This window comes from Urtica dioica, chromosome 8 (assembly GCF_054948205.1).
Source record: "Urtica dioica subsp. dioica isolate 48M chromosome 8, U.dioica_male_clone48M_v1_H2, whole genome shotgun sequence".
NCBI classification, from domain to species: Eukaryota; Viridiplantae; Streptophyta; class Magnoliopsida; order Rosales; family Urticaceae; genus Urtica; species Urtica dioica.
In genome coordinates, this window is record NC_142763.1 from 38,374,697 (window position 1) to 38,396,424 (window position 21,728).

Consider the following 21,728-nt stretch of genomic DNA (forward strand, 5'->3'; position numbering starts at 1 on the left):
CTAATAAACTTGCGCGCATTTGTTTAGAGTTGGTTTTAGTGGGTACAAAATTGTGGGTAAAGAAAGGAAGGGATGGTGGAGCAACATGAGAGCGGACCATCTCTGCTTGGGGTCCCTCTGGAAGCATCTTAGAAGAAAGTCCTTCCCGGCCTCGGACACGTGTTGGGGTATCTCCGGCACCAAAGGCAGACACGTCAGCGCATACATGAACTGTGCCTGAGTCATGTGATCGAACCGCCCTCTCCACACGCCCCGCCCAGTCATCATCTCCAACACAATGCAGCCCAGAGACCAGACGTCGAGCTCCGGCCCGATCGCTCCCTCCCTCACCGACTCCGGCGACATGTAATCCGGCGTCCCCCGGAACCTCCAGCAGGCCCTCATCTGAGGCTCTTCAACTTCCTTGGCCATCCCGAGATCCGCGATCCTCAGCTGCACGCCGGTGCCGTACGGAACCGGGAAGGCGAGGATGTTGGCGGGCTTGAGGTCGCAGTGGACGAAGCCTTTGCTGTGGAGTTTCAAAAGCCCTATCGCGGTCATCCGAGCGTACACTCTGACGTGGAACTCATCGGGGATTCCGCGGCGGATCAAGCGAGTTAGTGTTCTGAGCGGAGCGTAGTCGAGGAAGAGGTTGAAGAGATCGAGGCCGCTCTCTTTGGTGGCCATGGCCATGTAGCAGTGCACGATCTCGTTGCAGCCTCGGAGGGCTCTGTAGATTCTGAACTCCTTCTTTAGAGAAGCCGACTCTTTCAAGGACGATGTTTTCACGGCCACCGGATGTGCCCGCCCCGCATTGTGTAACATCAGCATCGCCTCGTAAACGACGCCATACGAACCTCTCCCGATCACCCGAAGCCGTTCCCATGTGATTGCCTTCCCATCATCGGAGCCCGACGACGACGACGACGATGATGATGATGAAACCGTCAACTGCGACATTGTTACTTCAATTCAATTCAACCCCGCCCTAGCGGAATTGAGAATGCTTTGAGACGATACGATCTTTCTATTCTCCGATAATGACAAAAGTGCGCAAATAGTGATTGTGGTTTTGGAAATAAGACTTCATGTATTTATAACACACTTAGTGGGCGTTCACTAGTTTGATAGGTTTCCCAATTTCTATCCAGTTTCCGAATCCTACTTCCTCTTACTTGCTATTTGCTACGCGTGTCGGTTTCTTCCTTCCAATTTTATTTATTCTCTCCTGGACTTCGTTCTATATTGCTCTTCAACTATTATTCTATATTTCGATAAATTAAAAAACAAACAATTATTTTACATCATGGCCATTTATTTAATACTCTACAGACAATGTTAGGAAATTAGCTTTTAAAAAAGAGTAATGCTATTTGGCACGAGCCACAATTTTAAACTATCCACTCAGCATTTAACATGTGGATATTTAATGCTTTTGGGTGTTGTTAAAATTCGTAACCCGTGTCATAAATCATTACTGTTTTAAAAAATAAAGAATTTTACGAATATTAATTTTCTTACGGACTATAAATTTAAATACTATTAAATATCACATGGAATTATTATGTCTCTAGTTCTTTTGAGTTGTAACATGATCAGATTCTTAATCTTCTCTTTCATGGGAAAAATAACTGTAAAAAAAGTTTGAAAAGAACGCGCAAAACTAGTTAAAACCACAAATCATAAATCAGAAGGGTAAAATAATCAGCTATAGAATTACAGTTATCTATATTATTGTAGGTATATGTCGTTGATGTCAGGTAATTCTTGACAATAGCGGTCACAACTAATTATAAATTTGCATAAACTTTCTTGCGAGAACTTTTTAACATGAGCATAGCCAATGACTTGTTGCACATATTTTTTTTTTAAAAAAAAAGACAGGATAAAAAGATGAATTTTTCTCTCACATTATTTTACCATTGTCGATTACTTTGTAAAAGTTTATCTATTTGAAAAATAATAGTCGTTGAAGATCGAATCGAATCGAAATTACATCACATTTACAACGACATTATTTATGAATAGTCGGATGATACTATCGACCGCATACTCAATAGATCTTATTTGATTATGTGACGATGTTGTCGTTGCGGATTTTCCTCTCTCTCTCTCTCTCTCTCTCTCTCTCTCTCTCTCTCTCTCTCTCTCTCTCTCTCTCTCCTACTTTGCCACTTGCGCTCCGGCATTTATTCCGAAAAAAACAAAGAAAAAAAGTAGTATATAATGGCATAAAACTCGTCTATATATCATCGTTAACCAACATTAGAAATGTAATAAAAAGGAGAGCATAAAACTAATTAATTGTAATTCTATTACTACAATAAATCATTTTCAGCTAAAAACTTGTGGTAAAAGACATCAGCCATTAGATCACAATCCTCCATGTTTTTGTAGGTTTACATTGTTTATGTTAGGTGATTTTTGACGATACAGTCGTCACAACTAATAGTAATTTGCATAAGTTTCGTTGGAATAACTTCTTAAAATGAATATACGATGACTTGTTGCACATGATAAAAACAAGAGACGACACGGAGTGAAATTTTTCTCTCACTTTATTTTACTATTTTCAAAGACTTTGTAGTCGCATATGACAAATCTACTTGACAAAATTATTCGTCGAATATCGAAGTAAAATTTCATCAAATTTATATAGCGGTGTTATTCTCCATTAACCGTAGTTTATTACGTCACAATATCATCGTTGTAGATTTTCCTTATCTCTCTCTTTTCATTTTTTAGGTTCCAAACGGACTTTAAGGTTTGGTATTCTCTTCTTAAGAAAGACGATTCTACCCTCTTCACTTCACTTTCTAGTCACCTCTCTTTCTAGTAGGGATTTACAAAAATTGATTAAACCGATAACTGAACCGATCTGGAATCGAAATTCGGTGCCATGTCATCAAATCAAAAATTCGGTTCGGCTAACCGATCCGGTTTATGAAACTGGATCGGTTATCGGTTTTGAATATCCAAAAATTCAATTATCGACTATTTAACCGATTTTTTTAATAAAACGGATAACCAGTTTTGAAATCGGATAACCAACCGGATAACCAGTTTTGAAACCGGATAATCAGTTTTAAAACCGCATAACCGATTTGAACCGGATAACCGTTATGAAATCGGATAACGGATTTCAATCATATGAACAATTTTGAAATTTATTTAATCAATTTTTTATTTTTTAATTTCTAAATTAATACAAATTGTAGGAAAACAAATTGGTTTGAACCGGATAACCGGTTATGAAACCAGATAGCCGATTTTTTGGATAACCAGTTTCAAAACTGGATAACCACTTTTGAAATTCGGTTTTCGAACTGGATATCGGTTTTCATAATACTTACCAAATGTTAGTTAAATAGTAATCTCAAAATGTAAATATGGATATATACTAAGTGGACCTACTATTAATCCCGTGACAAACTAATATATAAAAAATAGGAAATGATGGCCCAATAACATCTAGCTGACCAACGAGTCTGATGGTTTCTATCAAAGCATTTGCTCAAAAAGTCTTTTCCATCTCTACACAAACCTTCCGGCACGATCGGAGTCACTCTCCGGCATCCCAACAGAGCCTTGAACTCAGTGGCAGACTCAAATTTTAGAAGAAAGGGGGCAAAAAAAAAAAATAACTCAGGCTAAAAAAAAAAGTTAGCCCAAACATTTGGGCTTTAGAGGGGCCCAAGCTCCTTGAGAGTTACACCCCCTGGTTGAACTCATTCCTATCAAATTTGGAGCTGAACAACATCCCTTCCCATTGGCTTTTCCAGGCGACCATATTGACCAGCCCAAAGACCAAACGCCAGAGCGATTACTCCCAAAAACACTGACTCCGGTGACATCTACGTCAGAGTCCCTCAGAATCGGCCCCGAAAATTTCTTCTCCGTATCTCCTCTCTCAGCTCCTTGGCCACCCGAAATCAGCCAACTTGAGGCTGTAACAACCATCTTGGTCATCATCGGAGTGAAAAGCGAGGATATTGTCGGGTTTGAGGTCGCAGTGGATGTACCCTCTCGCGTGCATGTGATCGAGGCCCTTCAGGATCATCCTCGTGTAGCACCGGACCGTTTTCTGCGGTAGACCTTTGTCGCGGCACTGTTCAATCAAACTTTTTAGGGTTCCCGCGGAGGCGTACTCCAAGAAGATGTTGTAGTTCCAGCTTGTTATTCATTGCCCGTGATCAAGCCGGGCCTCGATGAATAAGCACCGCACGATCTCGGGGTAGCCTTTGAGAGCGTCGTAGACTCAGTATTCTTTTATTATTGAAGTGGCCAATCCCGATTTGGCTGTTTTGACGGCCATCTGTTGGGTCTGACCGTTATTAGGGTTCATAGCTTCGGCCAAGTAAACGGTGCCGTAACCACCTTCTGCGAGAAACTGAATTTTGCGCCAAGAACAAGGCGGCTCGCCATCAGGCAACTCGGTGATATCCATGAGAGAGAGAGAGATAGAGAGAGAGTATTATATTCGTGATGGCTTATGGGATCAACTCTAAGCTATAAACTAATCCTGCTAAGTTTCTATATTTCCACGTCGTATATCGGATAAGATTCTAGTTCTATGCCATTTGTATTTTGACTAGGAGAGTAATTATTCATGGATTCATGTTGGGAAATTTTTCTTCACGAGTTAAATCCAAGTTATTTTCGCTAACTAGATAAAAGCTGGAATTTGAATTTTATTTAAAAAATTTCTTGTCATACAGTTTAAGTTAAACACTGTATCGAATTTCTTAAAAATTAGGGTTACAAATTTGGGGGAAATTGAGTCTTCCCGAATCCACAAAATATAAATATTTATAAAAAAAAAAAAAGATAACTATATATGGTTATGTGGCTATGCATTCCTCTAAGCCGTCTCCAACTGCGTAGTAATTAACTATAATATCCTCTTTGGAAGCAACTAAAAAGAGATTTGTAACTGACTAAAACACTTTAAACATAACATGTGATTTTGGATCTAGCTTATATTTGACAATTTTTAGGGATATAGCCAAGTGGCTTATGTGTCAATAATTAAGGTCTGATTTGCCCTTATTTATTAACAAATTCGTCACTTTCTCTCTCTTATTTTTTTCAAATAATTTTTTTTGTATCAAAACTTCTAAAATTCGTATCTTTCTCATACGAACTCGAAATTGAGTGATTTCAGATCCTACAAATTTGTGGCGTCGAGATCTTCAAAAATAGACCCATTGTGTTTGATGAAAAATTATATTTATGTCGATAATTTCAAAAAATTTCAGTTATTTCCATATTTAAGGTAGTAACTTGTTTTTTCTACATCTATGATATTAAACATAATTTTTCATCAAATACAATGGATCTATTTTTGAAGATCTCGGCGTCACGAATCCGTAGGATTTGGAATCACTCAATTTCGAGTTCATATGAGATAGATATGGTTTTTTGAAGTTTTTATGTAAAAAAAAGTGTACTAAAAAAATAGGAGAGAGAAAATGACGAATTTGTTAATAAATAAGGACAAATTAGACCTTAATTAATGTCACATAAGCGACTTGGCTATATCACTAAAACTTGTCAAACATAGACTATAAACAAATTTCATAGTTTCATTTTGACTATTTTGCTATACTGCCTTAAAAAAAACCCTTAATATAACAAATTACGAATCAATACTACTCCGCTTCATAATATACAGTGCTAAAAGAACTTGGAAATTAAACGCACAAAAAAGAACTTCAAAAATGTCTCGAGAATTTTGAAAATATCAAAAACAGTAATGAAAAGGTTTGAAAGTTGAAACTCACTAAAAAAGTTCGAAAATCTTGAGATTTTCCACTTAAATAGTATTTTTTTTTTTTTTTTTTTTTTTTTTTTTTTTTGTATTGTCTCATGAGTAAAAGTAATATTTCTCGTATATTAACAAAATATAATATGAAACTTGGAACCTTCGCGAGTAGGATTAGGATTTTTGTCAAGTTTGTTTCTCTTATTCAATTACTTCTTTCACATTCTAGCCAATGATAGTTGTACTCTAGGTTATTTATTTATTTACTGTTCGATAAAAAAAATTATTTATTAACTGAATATAAATACTACTTGACTTTACATAAATTAAAAGAAAAATTACGTCAAAATAAATAATTATTTTGATGCAATAATTTTAGGACAGTGTAGCAAAATAGCCAAAATGAAACTATAAAATTTGTTTTTAGCCTACCTTTCACAACTTTAAGTGAAATAGCCAATATGTTTATGTGGCAATAATTAAAGTCTGATTTGTCCTTATTTATTAACAAATTCGTCATTTTCTCTCTCCTATTTTTTCATACATTTTTTTTACATAAAAACTTCAAAAAAACCATATATCTCATATGAACTCGAAATTGAGTGACTCGAAATCCTACGGATTAGTGACGCCGAGATCTTCAAAAATAGATCCATTGTGTTTGATGAAAATCATGTTTAATACATAGATGTAGAAAAATCACGTTACAAACTTAAATATGGAAATAATTGAAATTTTTTGAAATTATCAAAAAAATAAATGGAAACGTAAATATGATGCATTAAACATAATTTTTCATCAAACACAATGAGTCTATTTTTGAAGATCTCGACGCCACGAATTTGTAGGATCTGAAATCACTCAATTTCGAGTTCGTATGAGAAAGATACGAATTATTAATAAATCAGGGCAAATAAGATCTTAATTATTGTCACATAAGCCATTTGACTATATCCCTAAAAATTGTCAAACATAGGCTAGATCTAAAATCACATGTTTAAAGTGGCCTAGTTAGTTACAAATCTCTGTTCTGTTTTTTTATAGGAAAAATGGTATGAAATAGTCAATTCAAACTATGACTTTTGCAAAATAACAATAGTTTCATTAGGTATAACAAAATAGCCAATTGAGAGTACATGGTTTCATTCATGCTTCGATTAATTTTAATCCAGCCTTCATGAAACTTACTTTATGTCTTTATAGTTCGTTGAGATTAAATTTAATCTAACCTAGATTAATCTGACTTTGGCTAGTTTGCTTATAGTTGACAAACTATGACTATTTTGCAAAAGCTTAAGTTTTATTTGGTTTTGCTATATAGCCGCTTGACCCTTTTTTATAACATCTTAATTTAAATTGTTTCTTTTGTTTAATTTTATTTTACCTCACAAAATATTAATTATTGTTAATAACACATCACAAAATCAGTCGCGAGTTTCCGACTTGTCACTAGAAAAGCATCAGCTCCAACGTAGAATAACATGTAAAAGGGAATTCAAAATGTAGACTCCGGATATCAATGCAACACAAAAATCAATACATAAGTAACATAAACATAAATAGTTAAATTAGTGAACAATAGTGACATTGTATCCAACTATAGCATCGCCGAGGAGGTTGAACCAATGAGTGTGAGCGATTGCGTAGCCACGCGCCATCCGGAACACGCCGGTCCCGCCGACGACCGCCATTTCTCGGACGGGACTCATTGCCGAGTTCTTGCCGAGGATGCTGATCGAGCTCCCGTTGTACTCTCCTTCGATGAACCCGAAGTTCATGGCCATGATGAGAGCCAGCTCGTGCTGGCCCGCCGACCCGTACAGCCCTTGGGCCCGGCCCACCAGCTTGGATCCCGGGTCGGGGGTCTCGGTCAGCGGGTCGTCGGCCATGAGGACCGCCCCGAAGACGGTCAGGGACTTGTTCGTAATTTCTCCGGCATCGGCCACCCTTACGGCGCTCGGGGCTTCCCCGCTCAACGTGTCGTGGAAGTAGAACTCTAGATGTGTCACTCCCTCTTCTTTCCTGGCGAACTCTGCGTTCGTGGAAGAGATGATCATCATTGTGATCATGATCATGGAAGTGAAGCTAATGATCAGTTTGGCCATCTTTGCTAGTTTGTGAAGATTTAGGGGCTTTGAAGGAGTTGTACATATAGATGGTTTTTTTGTTTCGTTTTGCTGATGTCAAAAGATTGTTAAGCAACATTTGAAAGAGGAAAATGTTTTGGTTGACCAACTCCTTTACGGTCAAAGGAATTTTTCATGTCTATTAATTATTTACCTGATTTGTGGTTTGGTTTGGGTTAGTCCGCGTGTGTACGTCGGTGGATTAGGTACTTCAGAGTCAGACTTGCAGTTTTTCTCTTTCGAGATGTCTGTATGTAAAAAAAAATTGCTTAAAAGCCAATTGCATCCCATCATAGTACACCAACTACCTACTAGATTACCAAGTCTATAAACTTTATATAAACGGTGTGGAAATTGGCAAATATGATAGAAACGTGTGTAAATATTCAACAAAATGACGACGTACATGGTAAATACAACAAATACTCGTTTTATTCAAACCAAGGAATCAAATGCCGCGGAAATTCCAGGAATTTCGGGTGGAAATTCCATTTCCACGGAAAAACGGCCGACGGAAGACAAATATGTCGTTTCCATGTTTTATGCCGATGGAATTTCCACGAAACGACATTTCGTTTCTGTCGTTTTATGCCGATCGATGTCGTTTCATTTTACGTATAAAAACTTCATCTTTTCCAGGAAATTCGAGGAAATTCCATGGAAAAGAAAAAAAAAACGACGCTTGGCCGTCGAAACACCATTTTTTCCTGCGAACCTTGAATTTTTCCGGCGACTGAAAAAACCGAATTTCATGTTTTTTTTTTTCTGTTGTTAAGTAAGGTTATGTGTTTAATTCTTGTATATGCTAGAAATGAAATTATTTAAGAGTTAAGTGTAGGAATTTATTGATATGTTCATTATATTGAAATAAATTTGTTGACATGTATAAATTAGATTATGAAATGAAGTTATTATGTTTTGAATTGAAAGAAAGTATTGTGAATTCAATTTATTGATATCTTGAAATAAATTTGTTGACATGTAGAAATTAGATTATGAAATGAAGTTATTACGTTTTGAAAGAAAGTATTGTGATATCAATTTATTGATATCTTGAAATAAATTTGTTGACATGTAGAAATTAGATTATGAAATGAAGTTATTACGTTTTGAATTGAAAGAAAGTATTGTGAATTGAATTTATTGATATCTTGATATATGTATGATTTGAAGTGTTTTAAATTTGAACTACATTTAAAAATATATATATTTATGTGTTTGTTTCGCCACATTATTTCCGTTCGGTTTTCCGTCGGCACGTCGAATTTCCATGGAAATCGGCATTTGAAAACGGCATTTTACTTGCCCATTTCCACAATTTTTCCGTTGGAAATTCCATCGGCATGACGAATTTCCGTAAATCAGGAGGCTCGAAACGGCAACGAAAACGGCATTTTTTTTCCTTGATTCAAACTAAGGAAAGAAACGTATTTACTTAAGACGAACATGAGCCATCGTTCAATGGATTGTTTTGTGTGATATCTTACTAGCCTAAGTTTGATTAGTTTCTTAAAAAAATTTCGGCAATGTAGCAAAATAGTCAAAACGAAACTATGAAATTTGTTTTTAGCCTACGTTTCACAATTTTTAGGGAAATAGCCAACAAGTTTATGTGGCAATAATTAAAGTCTGATTTGCCCTTATTAACAAATTCGTCATTTTCTCTCTCCTACTTTTTTCTTATACTTTTTTACATAAAAACTTCAAAAAACCATATCTATCTCATATGAACTCGAAATTGAGTGATTCCAAATCCTACGGATTTGTGACGCCTAGATCTTCAAAAATAGATCCATTGTGTTTGATGAAAAATCATGTTTAATACCATAGGTGTAGAAAAATCACGTTACCACATTAAATATGGAAATAACTGAAATTTTTTGAAATTATAAAAAAAAAATGGAAACGTAAATATGATGCATTAAACATTATTTTTCATCAAACACAATTGGTCTATTTTTTAAGATCTCGACGCCACGAATTTGTAGGATCTGAAATTACTCAATTTCAAGTTCGTATGAGAAAGATACGAATTTTTGAAGTTTTGATGAAAAAAAAAAATGAAAAAATAGGAGAGAAAAAGTGACGAATTTGTTAATAAATAAGGGCAAATCAGACATTAATTATTGCCACATAAGTCATTTGGCTATATGCCTAAAAATTATCAAACATATGCTAGATCCAAAATCACATGTTTAAAGTGGTCTAATTAGTTACAAATCTAAAAAAATAACCTTATAAGAGCATGCCCAACCGAACGCTAAAACACTGATTTGGAGTGATGAATGACTCCAACCGAACGCCAAACACCACTTCAAAATGGCGTGAAGTGAAGTTAATATATTGTGTTGCGCTATATTTGGTGCAGTACTGCTCACCACGCTAAAAACAATTTTTATTTGTTATTTAGTCCTTGCAAAATTTATTATTTACTCAATTGTCATTGTTTTATAAAATTATATCATATTTATCTCAAAAATTATTTTTATATATTAAATATTTTAAAAAACCACAATGCTTTAAAATACAACATTGACATTTTGAGTTTGGGAAAAACTAAAATGACATTAATATTAATACCGAAACAAATAACATTACAACGACATTGAAATGAAAAAAAAAAGACATTTAAAAAAAAAACACAAAACAACAAAATAAAATTGAAAATAAAATTACAATACATAAACTAATAATCGGGAAGATTAGCGTCGGATCCTCCAAGACCGGTGAAATATTGTGAATATGAATCAGAATTGGAAAATGGTGTTTGAGATTGTTGTTGTTCGGCTCTCTTTTGTAAAACTTTGGCTTGTTCAGCTTCCCAAAATGCACGAATCTGAGGATCTGATATTTTATTTAAATTCATTTTCATTATTTTATTTTCTTCTCTGATTGTTTTCAAATTATTAGCCTTATCTATACTTTCTAAGAGGCGTTCCCTCATATCGCCCGACTTCTTCATCTGCTCAAGAAGTAGTTTATTTCCTTCATCAAGCTTGCTTATGGAGGAAGCTACTTTGTCATCCGTTTTCATTTTTAGTTTGGCTTTTTTCACTCCAATCGGTCGCTCAGAAGGAGATGGTTGTCTAACCGACTCAGGAGTTTGTTGTTCGGACTCCGAAAAAGAACACGAACCTCGAGATGTTTGTCTCGCACTTGAGGCTCCGTCTTGAAATTTTTCAAAATTCTTGATGATGTTCCACACATGATCAAACTTCCAACCTTTCTTGAATTTTTCATCATCTGCAAGTAACACTTGAGCTTGATCCATCTGCAAGTCGATATATAACCAATTACAATAACATAATATTAAAAAAAAAGATAAAAATAGCTAAAATACTCACAATATCTTCAGTTGAAGCACCGCTCGGGTGTCTATTCTCAATTTGCCAAATGCATGCATGCATTTTCCTTGTTGCTTTCTCAATTACTTGGATTCGGGACTGAATTGATCGCTTTGAACGCATCTCCGAAGTTGGTATTTTTGCATCGTTGTAGCTGTTTTCAACACGGCTCCAAAAACTATCAGATGATTGGTATATACCAATGATAGGGTCTTGAGAAATCTCCATGTAAACTTGACAAAGAAGTCGGTCTTCTTCATGAGAGTATCCAGAAGCTCGACTTGTCATTTTCTTGTAATGTATCGTACTCAAGGCTCAGTAATTTTTTGGATGAAAACACAACTTATGGAAGATACTATTTATAGAATATTTTCTCACCCAAGGCTTTCACGCTTCCCGGGCTCTGACGTGATGTGACCAATCAATGCCACTACTCATCAAAGCTCTCACGCTTCCCGAACCGATTCTGACGTGATGTGACCAATCAATGCCATTACCCATCAAGAATCTCACGCTTCCCGGGTTCTGACGTGATGTGACCACTCAATGCCACTACTCACCAAAGCTTTCACGCTTCCCGGGTTCTGACGTGATGTGACCACTCAATGCCATCACCCATCAAGAATCTCACGCTTCCCGGGTTCTGACGTGATGTGACCAATCAATGCCACTACTCACCAAAGCTTTCACGCTTCCCGGGTTCTGAAGTGATGTGACCACTCAATGCCATCACACATCAAGAATCTCACGCTTCCCAAACCGGCATCTACACTCAACGCCCTATAAATAGTCTCAGTTCGAATGATTTTGAATTCACATTCTCTAACACACTTCATCTTTCATCATTCATCTCTCAAAATGAGTTTTAAGTCATCATCTTCTTCATCTTCTTCCTCTGATGATTTTCAACTTCAAATGGCTCAAATTGATGAGCAGGAGGATGCTATATGTCATCAAATTATCCAAAATAATATCATGATCATGCAAATTCTCAACGAATATGCCGCCGACCAAACCATTGAGCGCAACGTAGGAGGCTCGATTCCAGGACATGCTTTCATTAATCGGGATCGAGAGAGTGCAGACCGGAGAATTTTCAATGATTACTTCTCAGAATCTCCTCTGTACAACGAGGCCATGTTTCGTCGGAGGTATCGAATGTCTCGCTTTTTATTCCTCCGAATAGTGGATGCCGTTAAAAGTCACGACAACTATTTTGTACAACGGGTGGATCGCGCTGGCAGACTTGGGTTGTCACCACTTCAAAAAATAACTGCTGTATTTCGGATGCTGGCCTATGGTCTTCCAGCAGATGCCACAGACGAGTACTGCAAAATAGCAGAGTCGACGACAATTGAAAGCTTGAAGAGGTTTTGCCGAGCAATGGTGGAGGTATTTTCTGAGCAATATTTAAGATCACCAACTCCTAATGACGTTGCTAGACTTCTCCATATAGGTCAACAATGTGGCTTTCCAGGAAAGTTGGGCAGTTTGGATTGTATGCATTGGAAATGGAAAAATTGTCCTACCGCGTGGGCCGGACAATATACAGGTCGTAGCGGAAAACCTACAATTATTCTAGAAGCTGTGGCTGATTATGATCTATGGATATGGCACGCTTATTTTGGCATGCCGGGAAGCAACAATGACATCAACGTGTTAGAGTCTTCTCACCTATTTTCCAATCTCACTCAAGGTATTGCTCCTACCGCTCATTATGTCATACAGGGAAATGAGTATAATATGGGCTATTATTTGGCTGATAATAAATATCCAAAATGGTCTACTATTGTTCAAACTATTCGAGAACCCCGTGGCCCCAAAAAACAATATTTTGCAATGAGGCAAGAATCCAGTAGAAAAGACGTAGAACGTGCATTTGGAGTTCTCCAAGAACGGTTTGCAATTGTGGTGGGACCATCAAGATTTTGGAGAAAAGATGTCTTAAAAGATATAATGACTACGTGCATAATTATGCATAACATGATAATAGAGGATGAGCGTGATCTTAGCGTGCCCATTGAAGTTAACAGAGAAACGCCACAATTGGGGGTTGAATTAGAGGAGAATGATGATACATGATTTCAAGAGTTTTTCACTCGCTACAAAAAAATAAGAGACATAGATGCACATATCGCGCTTCGAAATGCATTGATCGACCATTTGTGGGAGAGATATTCTAATTCGGATGTGTAATTGTACTTTTTTTTATTTTATTTTATGTTATTTGTTTTGTATTGTATTTTGTGTTTAATAAATATTAAGTTTATTTTGTGTTAATTTGTATTTTGAATAATTTTATGGAGTAATACTTCATTATTAAATAATGAATAAGTAGTATAATTGAAAGATATTAAATAAATATAAGGGTATAGAAATAAATAAGAGAAAGTTGAATATAAAATTAATATTTCAATTTGGTGTAAAAAATAGAGTTCGGTTGGAGATGAGGTAGTGTTTGATGTGACATGTACTGTAAAATAGAGTAGAAAATGGTGTTATCGGATGAAGTTGATCTAAAAAGTAACTAGAATAGTAAAACAAAAACAAGAAAAATAAAAAAGTAAGTAGTAATCACCCCAACCACCTCATTAAAAAAAAAAAAAAAAACATCTAGAACACCTAACTTCTCATTTTTATTTTAAGAATACCCAATTTATTATAAAACATTTGTTTTGAATTTTTTTTTGTTTATAGTTTTATTAGATTGTTTTATACGATTTTTTTAATTAATTATAAGTTATTTATTTTAATTAATAATATGGGCAAAATCTTCTGACAATAAAAAAAATAAATAAGTTTTTATGACATTTAAAAAAATTCAAAGTATTCAGACAATCACCATCTTAGCTGATCGATGTTATTATCTTTGTTTAATATAGGGCCAAAATGGATATTATCTTTATGTTTTGGCAAAGATAAGATTATTCAAATGGTTAAAGGATAGATCTGAAGTGTCTTAAGAAGTTAGGGTTAAAAGGATAATTGTGCACAAAAGTAAAACCTGAAAAACCCTACATTTTTCCAAGTCTCTCTTCGCGCACTGCCCGTCACACGTTCTCTTGCTACTCAATCCCTCATCTCCGCCGAGTCTTGGACCAACGTTCTCCCCAATCCATTCAAAGATTGAATCTGCGTTTATTAACACACTTAACAGCTGGTAATTTCTTCGATTCAATTCATTTCATGTTTAGGGTTTCGAATCAGTGAGTGCGTTAAGTTGAGGTGTGCTTTTATGGTTCTGTTGCGTCAATGGCAGATATCTATTCTTAAAAAGAGCGATATGGCCGAAGCTGGTGATGACCGACCGTTATTCAGGGATATACGGAGGTATTACTGTGATTTCTGCGGGATTTGCCGGTCAAAAAAGTCTCTGATCGCCTCTCACATCCTCGCTGTTCATAAGGTCTGTTTATCATCTTCAAGCGCCGATGTTTCGTTACAATGGATGAAAATCGAAAGTTAGATCTTATTTCTTCCTCTAGCTTTTTTTCTTACTATTTTTCTTTCCTTACGAGCAGGAAGAGTTGGAGTCAACAATGGCAGAGAGTGACAGTGATACAGAGGAATCTCGCAAATCAAATACGTGCGAACAATGCGGTGCTACGTTTAAAAAACCTGCACACTTGAAGCAGCATATGCAAAGCCACGCTGTTGAGGTATTTAATAATTTTTACTTGGAATATTGTTATTTGCTATTCTCTAAAATTTGCATTTGCAATTACGATTTTGTTTGGTTTTGAATTTCAAGATTCTCCTTTCTGAGATCACAGTGCTTGGAACATCAGTTACATTGTCTTCGAGTAGATTTGGCAACGATGCTTATGTCCTTTTTTCTTAGAATTATGAATTTTCAATATATTCTAAAGGCGCTTTCTATTTGCACTCTTCACATGTTAATGTCGAATTAAGCCAATAAATTTTGCAGGCAAAAGATATTTGGGTGTTTAAACCAAATGAGTTTCAGTGTGAAGCATTGGATCCAAGTACTCCAAAATGCGCAATGGCTTCAACTTGACTGGACTAGTATCAGGTTGGGGGACCGCCTGAGAAGCTCCATCAAGTGGCCTCAATCACGCTGCTCTAGGTCGAGGTTTGATGAGTGTAAACCTTGGTTTTCGGTTTCTTTGTTATTTAATAACTTAATCAACCTGTTTTCTCAACCGGATCTATTATTTGTGACCTTATTACAGAGACCATATACTTGCCCAGCTGACGATTGCGCGGCCAGTTACCGAAGAAAAGATCACTTAAATCGCCATCTTCTTAGCCATAAAAGAAACCTATTCAATTGTCCAATGGAGAATTGCAACGTGAAATTCGTTTCTCAAAGCAACATTTATCGCCATGTGAAAGATAAACACGATGAGAATCGCGAATCCACTTCCAAATGCCACGAGAAATGCGTGTGCCAGGAAGCTGGTTGTGGAAAGGCTTTTATATACCCATCAAGGCTACAAAAGCACGAGGAGTCCCACGGTTCGCTATCTTGATCCCCGGAGCTCTATAATCACCAAATATGGTGTCAGTGTCTTATTAGTCTACTTGCTATTGCAGTTAAACTAGACTCTGTCGAGGCACTATGTGCGGTTCCGGGTTGCATGAAAATGTTCAGCAACGCTCAGTGTCTCAAGGAACATAATCAAACGTGCCACCAACATATCACTTGCGATATTTGTGGGACCAGGCAGATCAAGAGAAACATCAAAAGGCATATGCGTACACATGAAGAAAGAGGCCAATCAGAGCAGCAGATTGAGTGCACTTATAAGAACTGTGATTGCACATTTTCAACTGTAAGATTCACAGCTTTCTGTTCTGGGATTTTGAATTTTTGTATGGTTTTTTATTCTAACAATTTTTTTTTTCTTATAATTTGAATATGAAACGTTTGCAGAAATCAAATTTAAACAAGCATGTGAAAGCAGTGCATTGCAAAGACAAATCGTTCGTCTGTGGCATTCCTGGTTGTGGTATGAGATTTTCATACAAGCATGTTAGAGACAACCACGAGAAGAATGGTGCTCATGTTTATGCTCACGTGAGTTCTGTTCTTTATCGAGATATACTCTTTCTAATAAATCATCCTTTCCAAAACCAAAAAAACTCAACTTGTTTGCACTGTCTTCAGGGTGATTTCGTTGAGGCCGATGAGCAATTCCGGTCAAGGCCGAGGGGTGGGCGTAAGAGGAGTTACCCAACTGTGGAGATGTTGATAAGGAAGAGAGTAACGCCGCCAAATATTTTGGATGACTCTTTTAATTACTTCTCTTCTTCCGAAACTTCTTATTCTTCTTAGGGTTGTGATATTTTAACTAACAATATTAGTCTGTATAACGTTCGTCTGATAAGAATATTTACTCACAAGTATGTATTATACGTATATATAGTTGGTGTGTGATAGTATGACTAATGCATACGTTTTCTACATTATGATCAGTTCAAGGCTCTTCATGATCTCCGCGCTCTTCTATCTTCTCCAGTGTAAATTCACCCTATTTAAAGTTTCTTGATATATCCTCTCTGAACTGGGAAACACAATTAATTGATTGTGTTAGTTTATCGAGTAACGTCTTTCACTCGGGGAAAGTTCTTGTACCCTAATAAAATTTTGGGTCACTCCTGATTTAATTAAACTTTATTAACATTGGTTATTCTCCAAGTCTGAACATAAATTCTGTGTGTGCATATGAACTCTCCAGGTTCCATAATAATGATAATCATTTTTATTTAGAAGCGATAATGGTACTGCATATTTAGGGCTCAACACATTACAGAGATTTTATTTTCAAGCTCTAAGCTTCAGGTGAAGGAGGGAGGCCTCCTAACTTGAGTGGCTTGCTCGAACCCATAAGCTATCTCAATGAGTTTAGGCTCAGAACCCCTTAGCCCGCCGAAACAAATGCCAAATGGTAGCCCTTTACTTTCTCCGGCTTTGATATAACCAGCTGGGACGGTTATTCCTGGGAAACCCCCGATTGCCAGCACTGTTGATAGGATTTGGTATGGGAAATGTAAACCCCCTGAAGCCACTACAGCGTCAAGCTTATACTTCCTCATCAGCCTCTCAAACCCGTCTCTTGTCAGCTTATCCATTCTGGCCAATGCAGCCTTCTCTTCCGCGCCAATTCCGTTTGTCGCTTCAGACTCCGTTAACAATTCTTGTCCGTATTCTTTCAATTTTTCCTGCACATTGCAAATCGGCGAGAATGTCGGGTTTTCCATTTAAACAAACAAACAAGTTATTGAAGTAAGGAAAGATCTCGCCATTTCTGCTTCTATTTTTTTTTTTTTTTTTTTTTAACGAGAGCTGTGGGTGGATACTATGTTTGCCACTTTTAGTCACAATTTAAGGCTAGCTTACTGTAAAATGTGAAATCTGGACTATGCTGCCAACAGTTTACTAACGTGGCTATCCAACTGTATTTTCATTTAAAATTGGCGATATTTCAAAATCAATGCCTTATTTATTTATTCAACTTTTCTTTTCCGAGTAAATGGTCTCACCTTCTTTGCATTTTTGTTATTGAAGGCTATAACATCCGCCAAAGTTCGCACCGGAGAAGTGACTAGCTCCTTCAGGTAGTCGTTTAAGGCAATTTTGAACTCGGTGCTCATCGCAATGTTTTCGCCTGATGCGCTAAGGATCTTCTCGATGTTGTTTATTTTCAAATGGTCGATCAAAATCGCTCCTTCTTTCCTGAATTTATTACATTAGATTCTGTCAACACAAGCACTAGGAAATGTTAGTACATTTACCTCATTGTCTCAAAATGGCGTTCGAATGTCTCGCTCAAGAAGTCATTGGTGTCATTCGAGATGCTGAACTCAAAAAAGGGATATCTTACGATCCCAATTCTCTTTCCTTGAAGCCCGTCCCGCCTTATGAACTGCGCGTAGCCTCCTTTTGGAATGTACTTCGAAGCTCGGAACGTCTTAGCGTCGTGTCTGTCTGCACCGACAATGGCGTCGAGAACATATGCAGCGTCCGAAACTGTCCTACAAATCGGTCTTCCGAGTCCCCGAACAACAACAAAAAAAAGCAAACTCATTAGACCACATTAATATTACCGGCTAGTTCCGCTATCGATTAGCTTATTTTTAAAGATCTAGCCTCCGATGACTCTTCAAAAAAAAAAAAAAAAAGAAACCGGGTAACTAGGCATTGACCGGTGAGTAACATATCCGGTAAGAAAAAAACCCATGGCCAAGTCATATAGAAGAGCATTGTCTATAAGTTTTGCAGTAGTATTACCCGACCGAGTCCTGCCTCGGAGAGATGGGAACAACCCCGGCTCGGCTGGTGAGACCGACCGAAGGCTTGAAGCCAACCACCGAGTTTATGCTGGACGGGCACAGAATTGAGCCGTCAGTCTCAGTCCCCAGCGTCACCGCTGCTAGATTCGCCGCTGCAGATATAGCCGATCCGCTACTTGACCCACAAGGGGTCTCAGTTGAAAGGTAAGGATTCTATCACATGGAAATATATTTTTAAGTATTATGGGTATCATTTTATAGCCAAATCTAAAACCAGCATGATGTCTTTGGACTTACTACGAGTATCATTCTATTCAGTCAACACACTATTTATTGTTAATATCATAGTTTATTAGCATAGATAAATCATTTTCAATATTAAAAAAAAAAATTAATAAAATTCAAGAAACTTACAACATAATTCAAGACTTAAATAACTTGATCATAAAATTTCATTACAACACAATTCAACGGTACCAACCCAAAACGGTTTGAACTTTTATTTATGTTCTCGAGGATATATTATAACAATTATCTTTAAAAAAAAAACTAAAATTGAGTTAAACTAGGAAACATGTTTTTGAGAGATTCTTAGGTGACATAATTGATGAGAAAAAAAAAAAAAAATTCTAAACGGAATATAATATTTTAGTAAGAAACACTAATAAGTCATGAACCAAAAATATAATATTTGCTCTAAGAACTCTTGTATTAAACGGAATACTCATCAACTTACCACTCCCTGGCCAAGCCTAGCATTCCAACCAGACGGCATGCGATTGGACCTGTAATGAGACCACTCGCTCAAGCTGGCTTTGCCAAGCACGATAGCCCCGGCTTGTCTCAGCCGAGCCACGACCCCGGCGTCCCGTGGAACCACAGAGCCGAGCAGCGCAAACGAGCCCGCCGTCGTGTTCATCGCGTCTTTAGTCGCGATGTTGTCCTTTACCAGTATGGGGATCCCATGGAGCTTTGAGAACGATACCGGGGCTTTGGCCCGGCGCTCGCGATCCGCCACGTCAGCGAGTCGGAGCGCGTCTGGATTCACCTCTATGACTCCCCTCAGGGCCGGGTTTAGGCGGCGGATCCGTTCCAGGTAGAACTCCACCAGCTGCCTCGAAGTCTGCTTGTTGAGCTTGAGAGCGAGTTGGAGATCGTCCACCGTGGCTTCTTCTTTCATCCAGAAGCCGCCAGATACGTGTAGGGCTGTGATGGCGGTGATGAGTGTGAGTGTGAAAATAATGTTCCGAGATGCCATTTTTTTTTTTTGGTGGTTTATGGGACGCAAAAAAGCACGAGGAATATATTGAGTGATTTCTCTATGGGGTATGTGTGATTCTTATATTATATAGAACTCTCTCTCTCTCTCTCTCATACAATAGTATAGAAATGTTTTGTGAAATTTGGCTTAAATCTACGTGTCAAGGCTTTGTACGTTTTCCAAAACTAGGAGTAAATAAAGGGCAAATGACTTTTTTGGACGTTTTTTTTAAAAGGTCAGCAATATGACATCTTCATTTATTTCTATTTATGTAATTACCATTATACCCTTATTTATTTTCTATTTTTTTTTTAAGAATCCTAAAAACTAAACCCTACTCTCAATCTCTCATTTCTTTTCATTTCGGCTTCATCTTCTTCTCCACTGCACTTGTTTCATCTCCTCCATTGTCTCCGTCGCATCACCTCCATTGGCGTCGTGTCCCATTGTCGTCGGGGTGTCTGGATCTCAGCCGGCGTCCGTCCTCTCTCTCAAACTTGACGGCCATCCCTCCTCTCTCTCTTAGTTCGCGCCGTCCGTCGTCTTCCAAGGCCACCCACCTTCGCCGCCGTCTCTCTCTGCCCTTTCCGGCGCAGCAAGCTCCCACATTGACACTCTTTTCGCTCTTTATTCCGGTAAGCTCCCTCATACATAGCCATTTCGTTACAGTGTTTGTGACCAACGTTGTCACGAAAGATTCAGCATGACTCAATATTTTCGTGACAATATAGTCACAAAACGAAATTATTTCGTGACTGTCACGAAACTAAATTATTTCGTGACACCCATAGTCACGAAAGCTTCAGCATGACTCCATATTTCGTGACATTATAGTCACAAAACGAAATTATTTCGTGACACTATTGTCACGAAATTAAATTATTTCGTGACACCCATAGTCACGAAAGCTTCAGCATGACTCCATATTTCGTGACAATATAGTCACAAAACGAAATTATTTCGTGACACTATATTTAATTTCGTGACACTATTGTCACGAAATTAAATTATTTCGTGACACTATTGTCACGATATTAAATTATTTCGTGACACTATTGTCACGAAATTAAATTATTTCGTGACACTATTGTCACGAAACTAAAGTCTGCAATGACAAACATGAACGATATTATATAATATGGATTCAAGTGCTTACTATATATCTGCGCATATAATAAAGTTTTATGAGAAAATAATTTAATGTGACTTTATCTCCACTATTTGCAGTTATGAAAGACATTCATACCTTCGTCAAGCATAGCGGTAGATGGGTGAAACATGAACGATACGAGGCTGGCCCTGGGTGTGCAGTGGGAATCTTAATACCGGCAAAAGCAACGTACGAGGTGTTTATGCAGCTATTGTATGCCACGCTCAATCGCTCACCTAAAAATCAAGTCCTCCGTGTTTCTTATGAGACAGAAGGGTCGGTACCCCCAGTAAGTATTGACTCCGACCTAAGTTTGAAATGTTACTTGCATCTTCGGAAGGAGAAACCGGACAGATCCAAATTTAGTTTGCTAGTAGATATGGAGCCATTGAAGCAAGAGCCGTTGGTTTTGGACTCAGGCGTTGGTTCAACTCCGACCACCGGTCAACCAGCACAAGCGGACATTCAGGCTAGTTCTCCTAAGTCGGAGGCTAGTTCTCCTAAGTCGGAGGCTAGTTCTCCCGAGATCCCCGACCCGAATCAGAGTCATTCAGGCACACCATGGCAGACCCCTCCGCGCTCAGGCACTCCAAAACGGTTTAGTACGCCTTGCTCTAGAACGAGGAGGACGAGTCAATGCGCTACGCCTTCCACGGATAACCAAAATATGCATCCTGACCTTGATGTGTCATATATGCACTCTCCGCTGCGACTAGTCAAAGGAGGATTGTACGCCAACAAAGCAACTCTGAAGAAACATTTATGCATGTTAGCAATCACCAAACATTTTACGTTCAAGACGAAGACTTCTAACAAACGGTATATCCATGTTGTTTGTCGAGATGAC

General features: G+C 37.6%; 5 protein-coding genes across 5 annotated transcripts; 2 read left to right on the forward strand and 3 right to left on the reverse strand.

The window, feature by feature from the left end:
- On the reverse strand, window positions 1-939 carry LOC149389679 (mitogen-activated protein kinase kinase kinase 20-like). The gene has a single exon (XM_089622696.1). The coding sequence runs from the start codon at window positions 937-939 to the stop codon at window positions 1-3; it is 939 nt and encodes a 312-aa protein (XP_089478822.1).
- Window positions 940-7,259: 6,320 nt separating this feature from the next.
- On the reverse strand, window positions 7,260-7,899 carry LOC149389680 (dirigent protein 23-like). Its single transcript, XM_089621777.1, has one exon. The coding sequence runs from the start codon at window positions 7,846-7,848 to the stop codon at window positions 7,312-7,314; it is 537 nt and encodes a 178-aa protein (XP_089477903.1). The 5' UTR covers window positions 7,849-7,899; the 3' UTR covers window positions 7,260-7,311.
- A 4,172-nt stretch (window positions 7,900-12,071) lies between these two features.
- On the forward strand, window positions 12,072-13,295 carry LOC149389681 (uncharacterized). Its single transcript, XM_089622697.1, has one exon. It carries the CDS (start codon window positions 12,072-12,074, stop codon window positions 13,293-13,295), a length of 1,224 nt encoding a protein of 407 aa, XP_089478823.1.
- Window positions 13,296-14,213: 918 nt separating this feature from the next.
- LOC149389682 (transcription factor IIIA-like) lies at window positions 14,214-16,730 on the forward strand. The gene is made up of 7 exons (XM_089621775.1): window positions 14,214-14,373; window positions 14,473-14,619; window positions 14,735-14,872; window positions 15,407-15,692; window positions 15,771-16,009; window positions 16,111-16,254; window positions 16,345-16,730. Exons 2-7 carry the CDS (start codon window positions 14,497-14,499, stop codon window positions 16,510-16,512), a joined length of 1,098 nt encoding a protein of 365 aa, XP_089477901.1. The 5' UTR covers window positions 14,214-14,373; window positions 14,473-14,496; the 3' UTR covers window positions 16,513-16,730.
- Window positions 16,731-16,921: 191 nt separating this feature from the next.
- LOC149389683 (putative amidase At4g34880) lies at window positions 16,922-19,814 on the reverse strand. Its single transcript, XM_089621774.1, has 5 exons — window positions 19,207-19,814; window positions 18,469-18,683; window positions 17,973-18,224; window positions 17,721-17,913; window positions 16,922-17,399 (listed from the first exon to the last, which is right to left on the reverse strand). The coding sequence occupies exons 1-5, from the start codon at window positions 19,726-19,728 to the stop codon at window positions 17,016-17,018; spliced, it is 1,566 nt and encodes a 521-aa protein (XP_089477900.1). The 5' UTR covers window positions 19,729-19,814; the 3' UTR covers window positions 16,922-17,015.
- Between the last annotated feature and the right edge of the window lie 1,914 nt (window positions 19,815-21,728).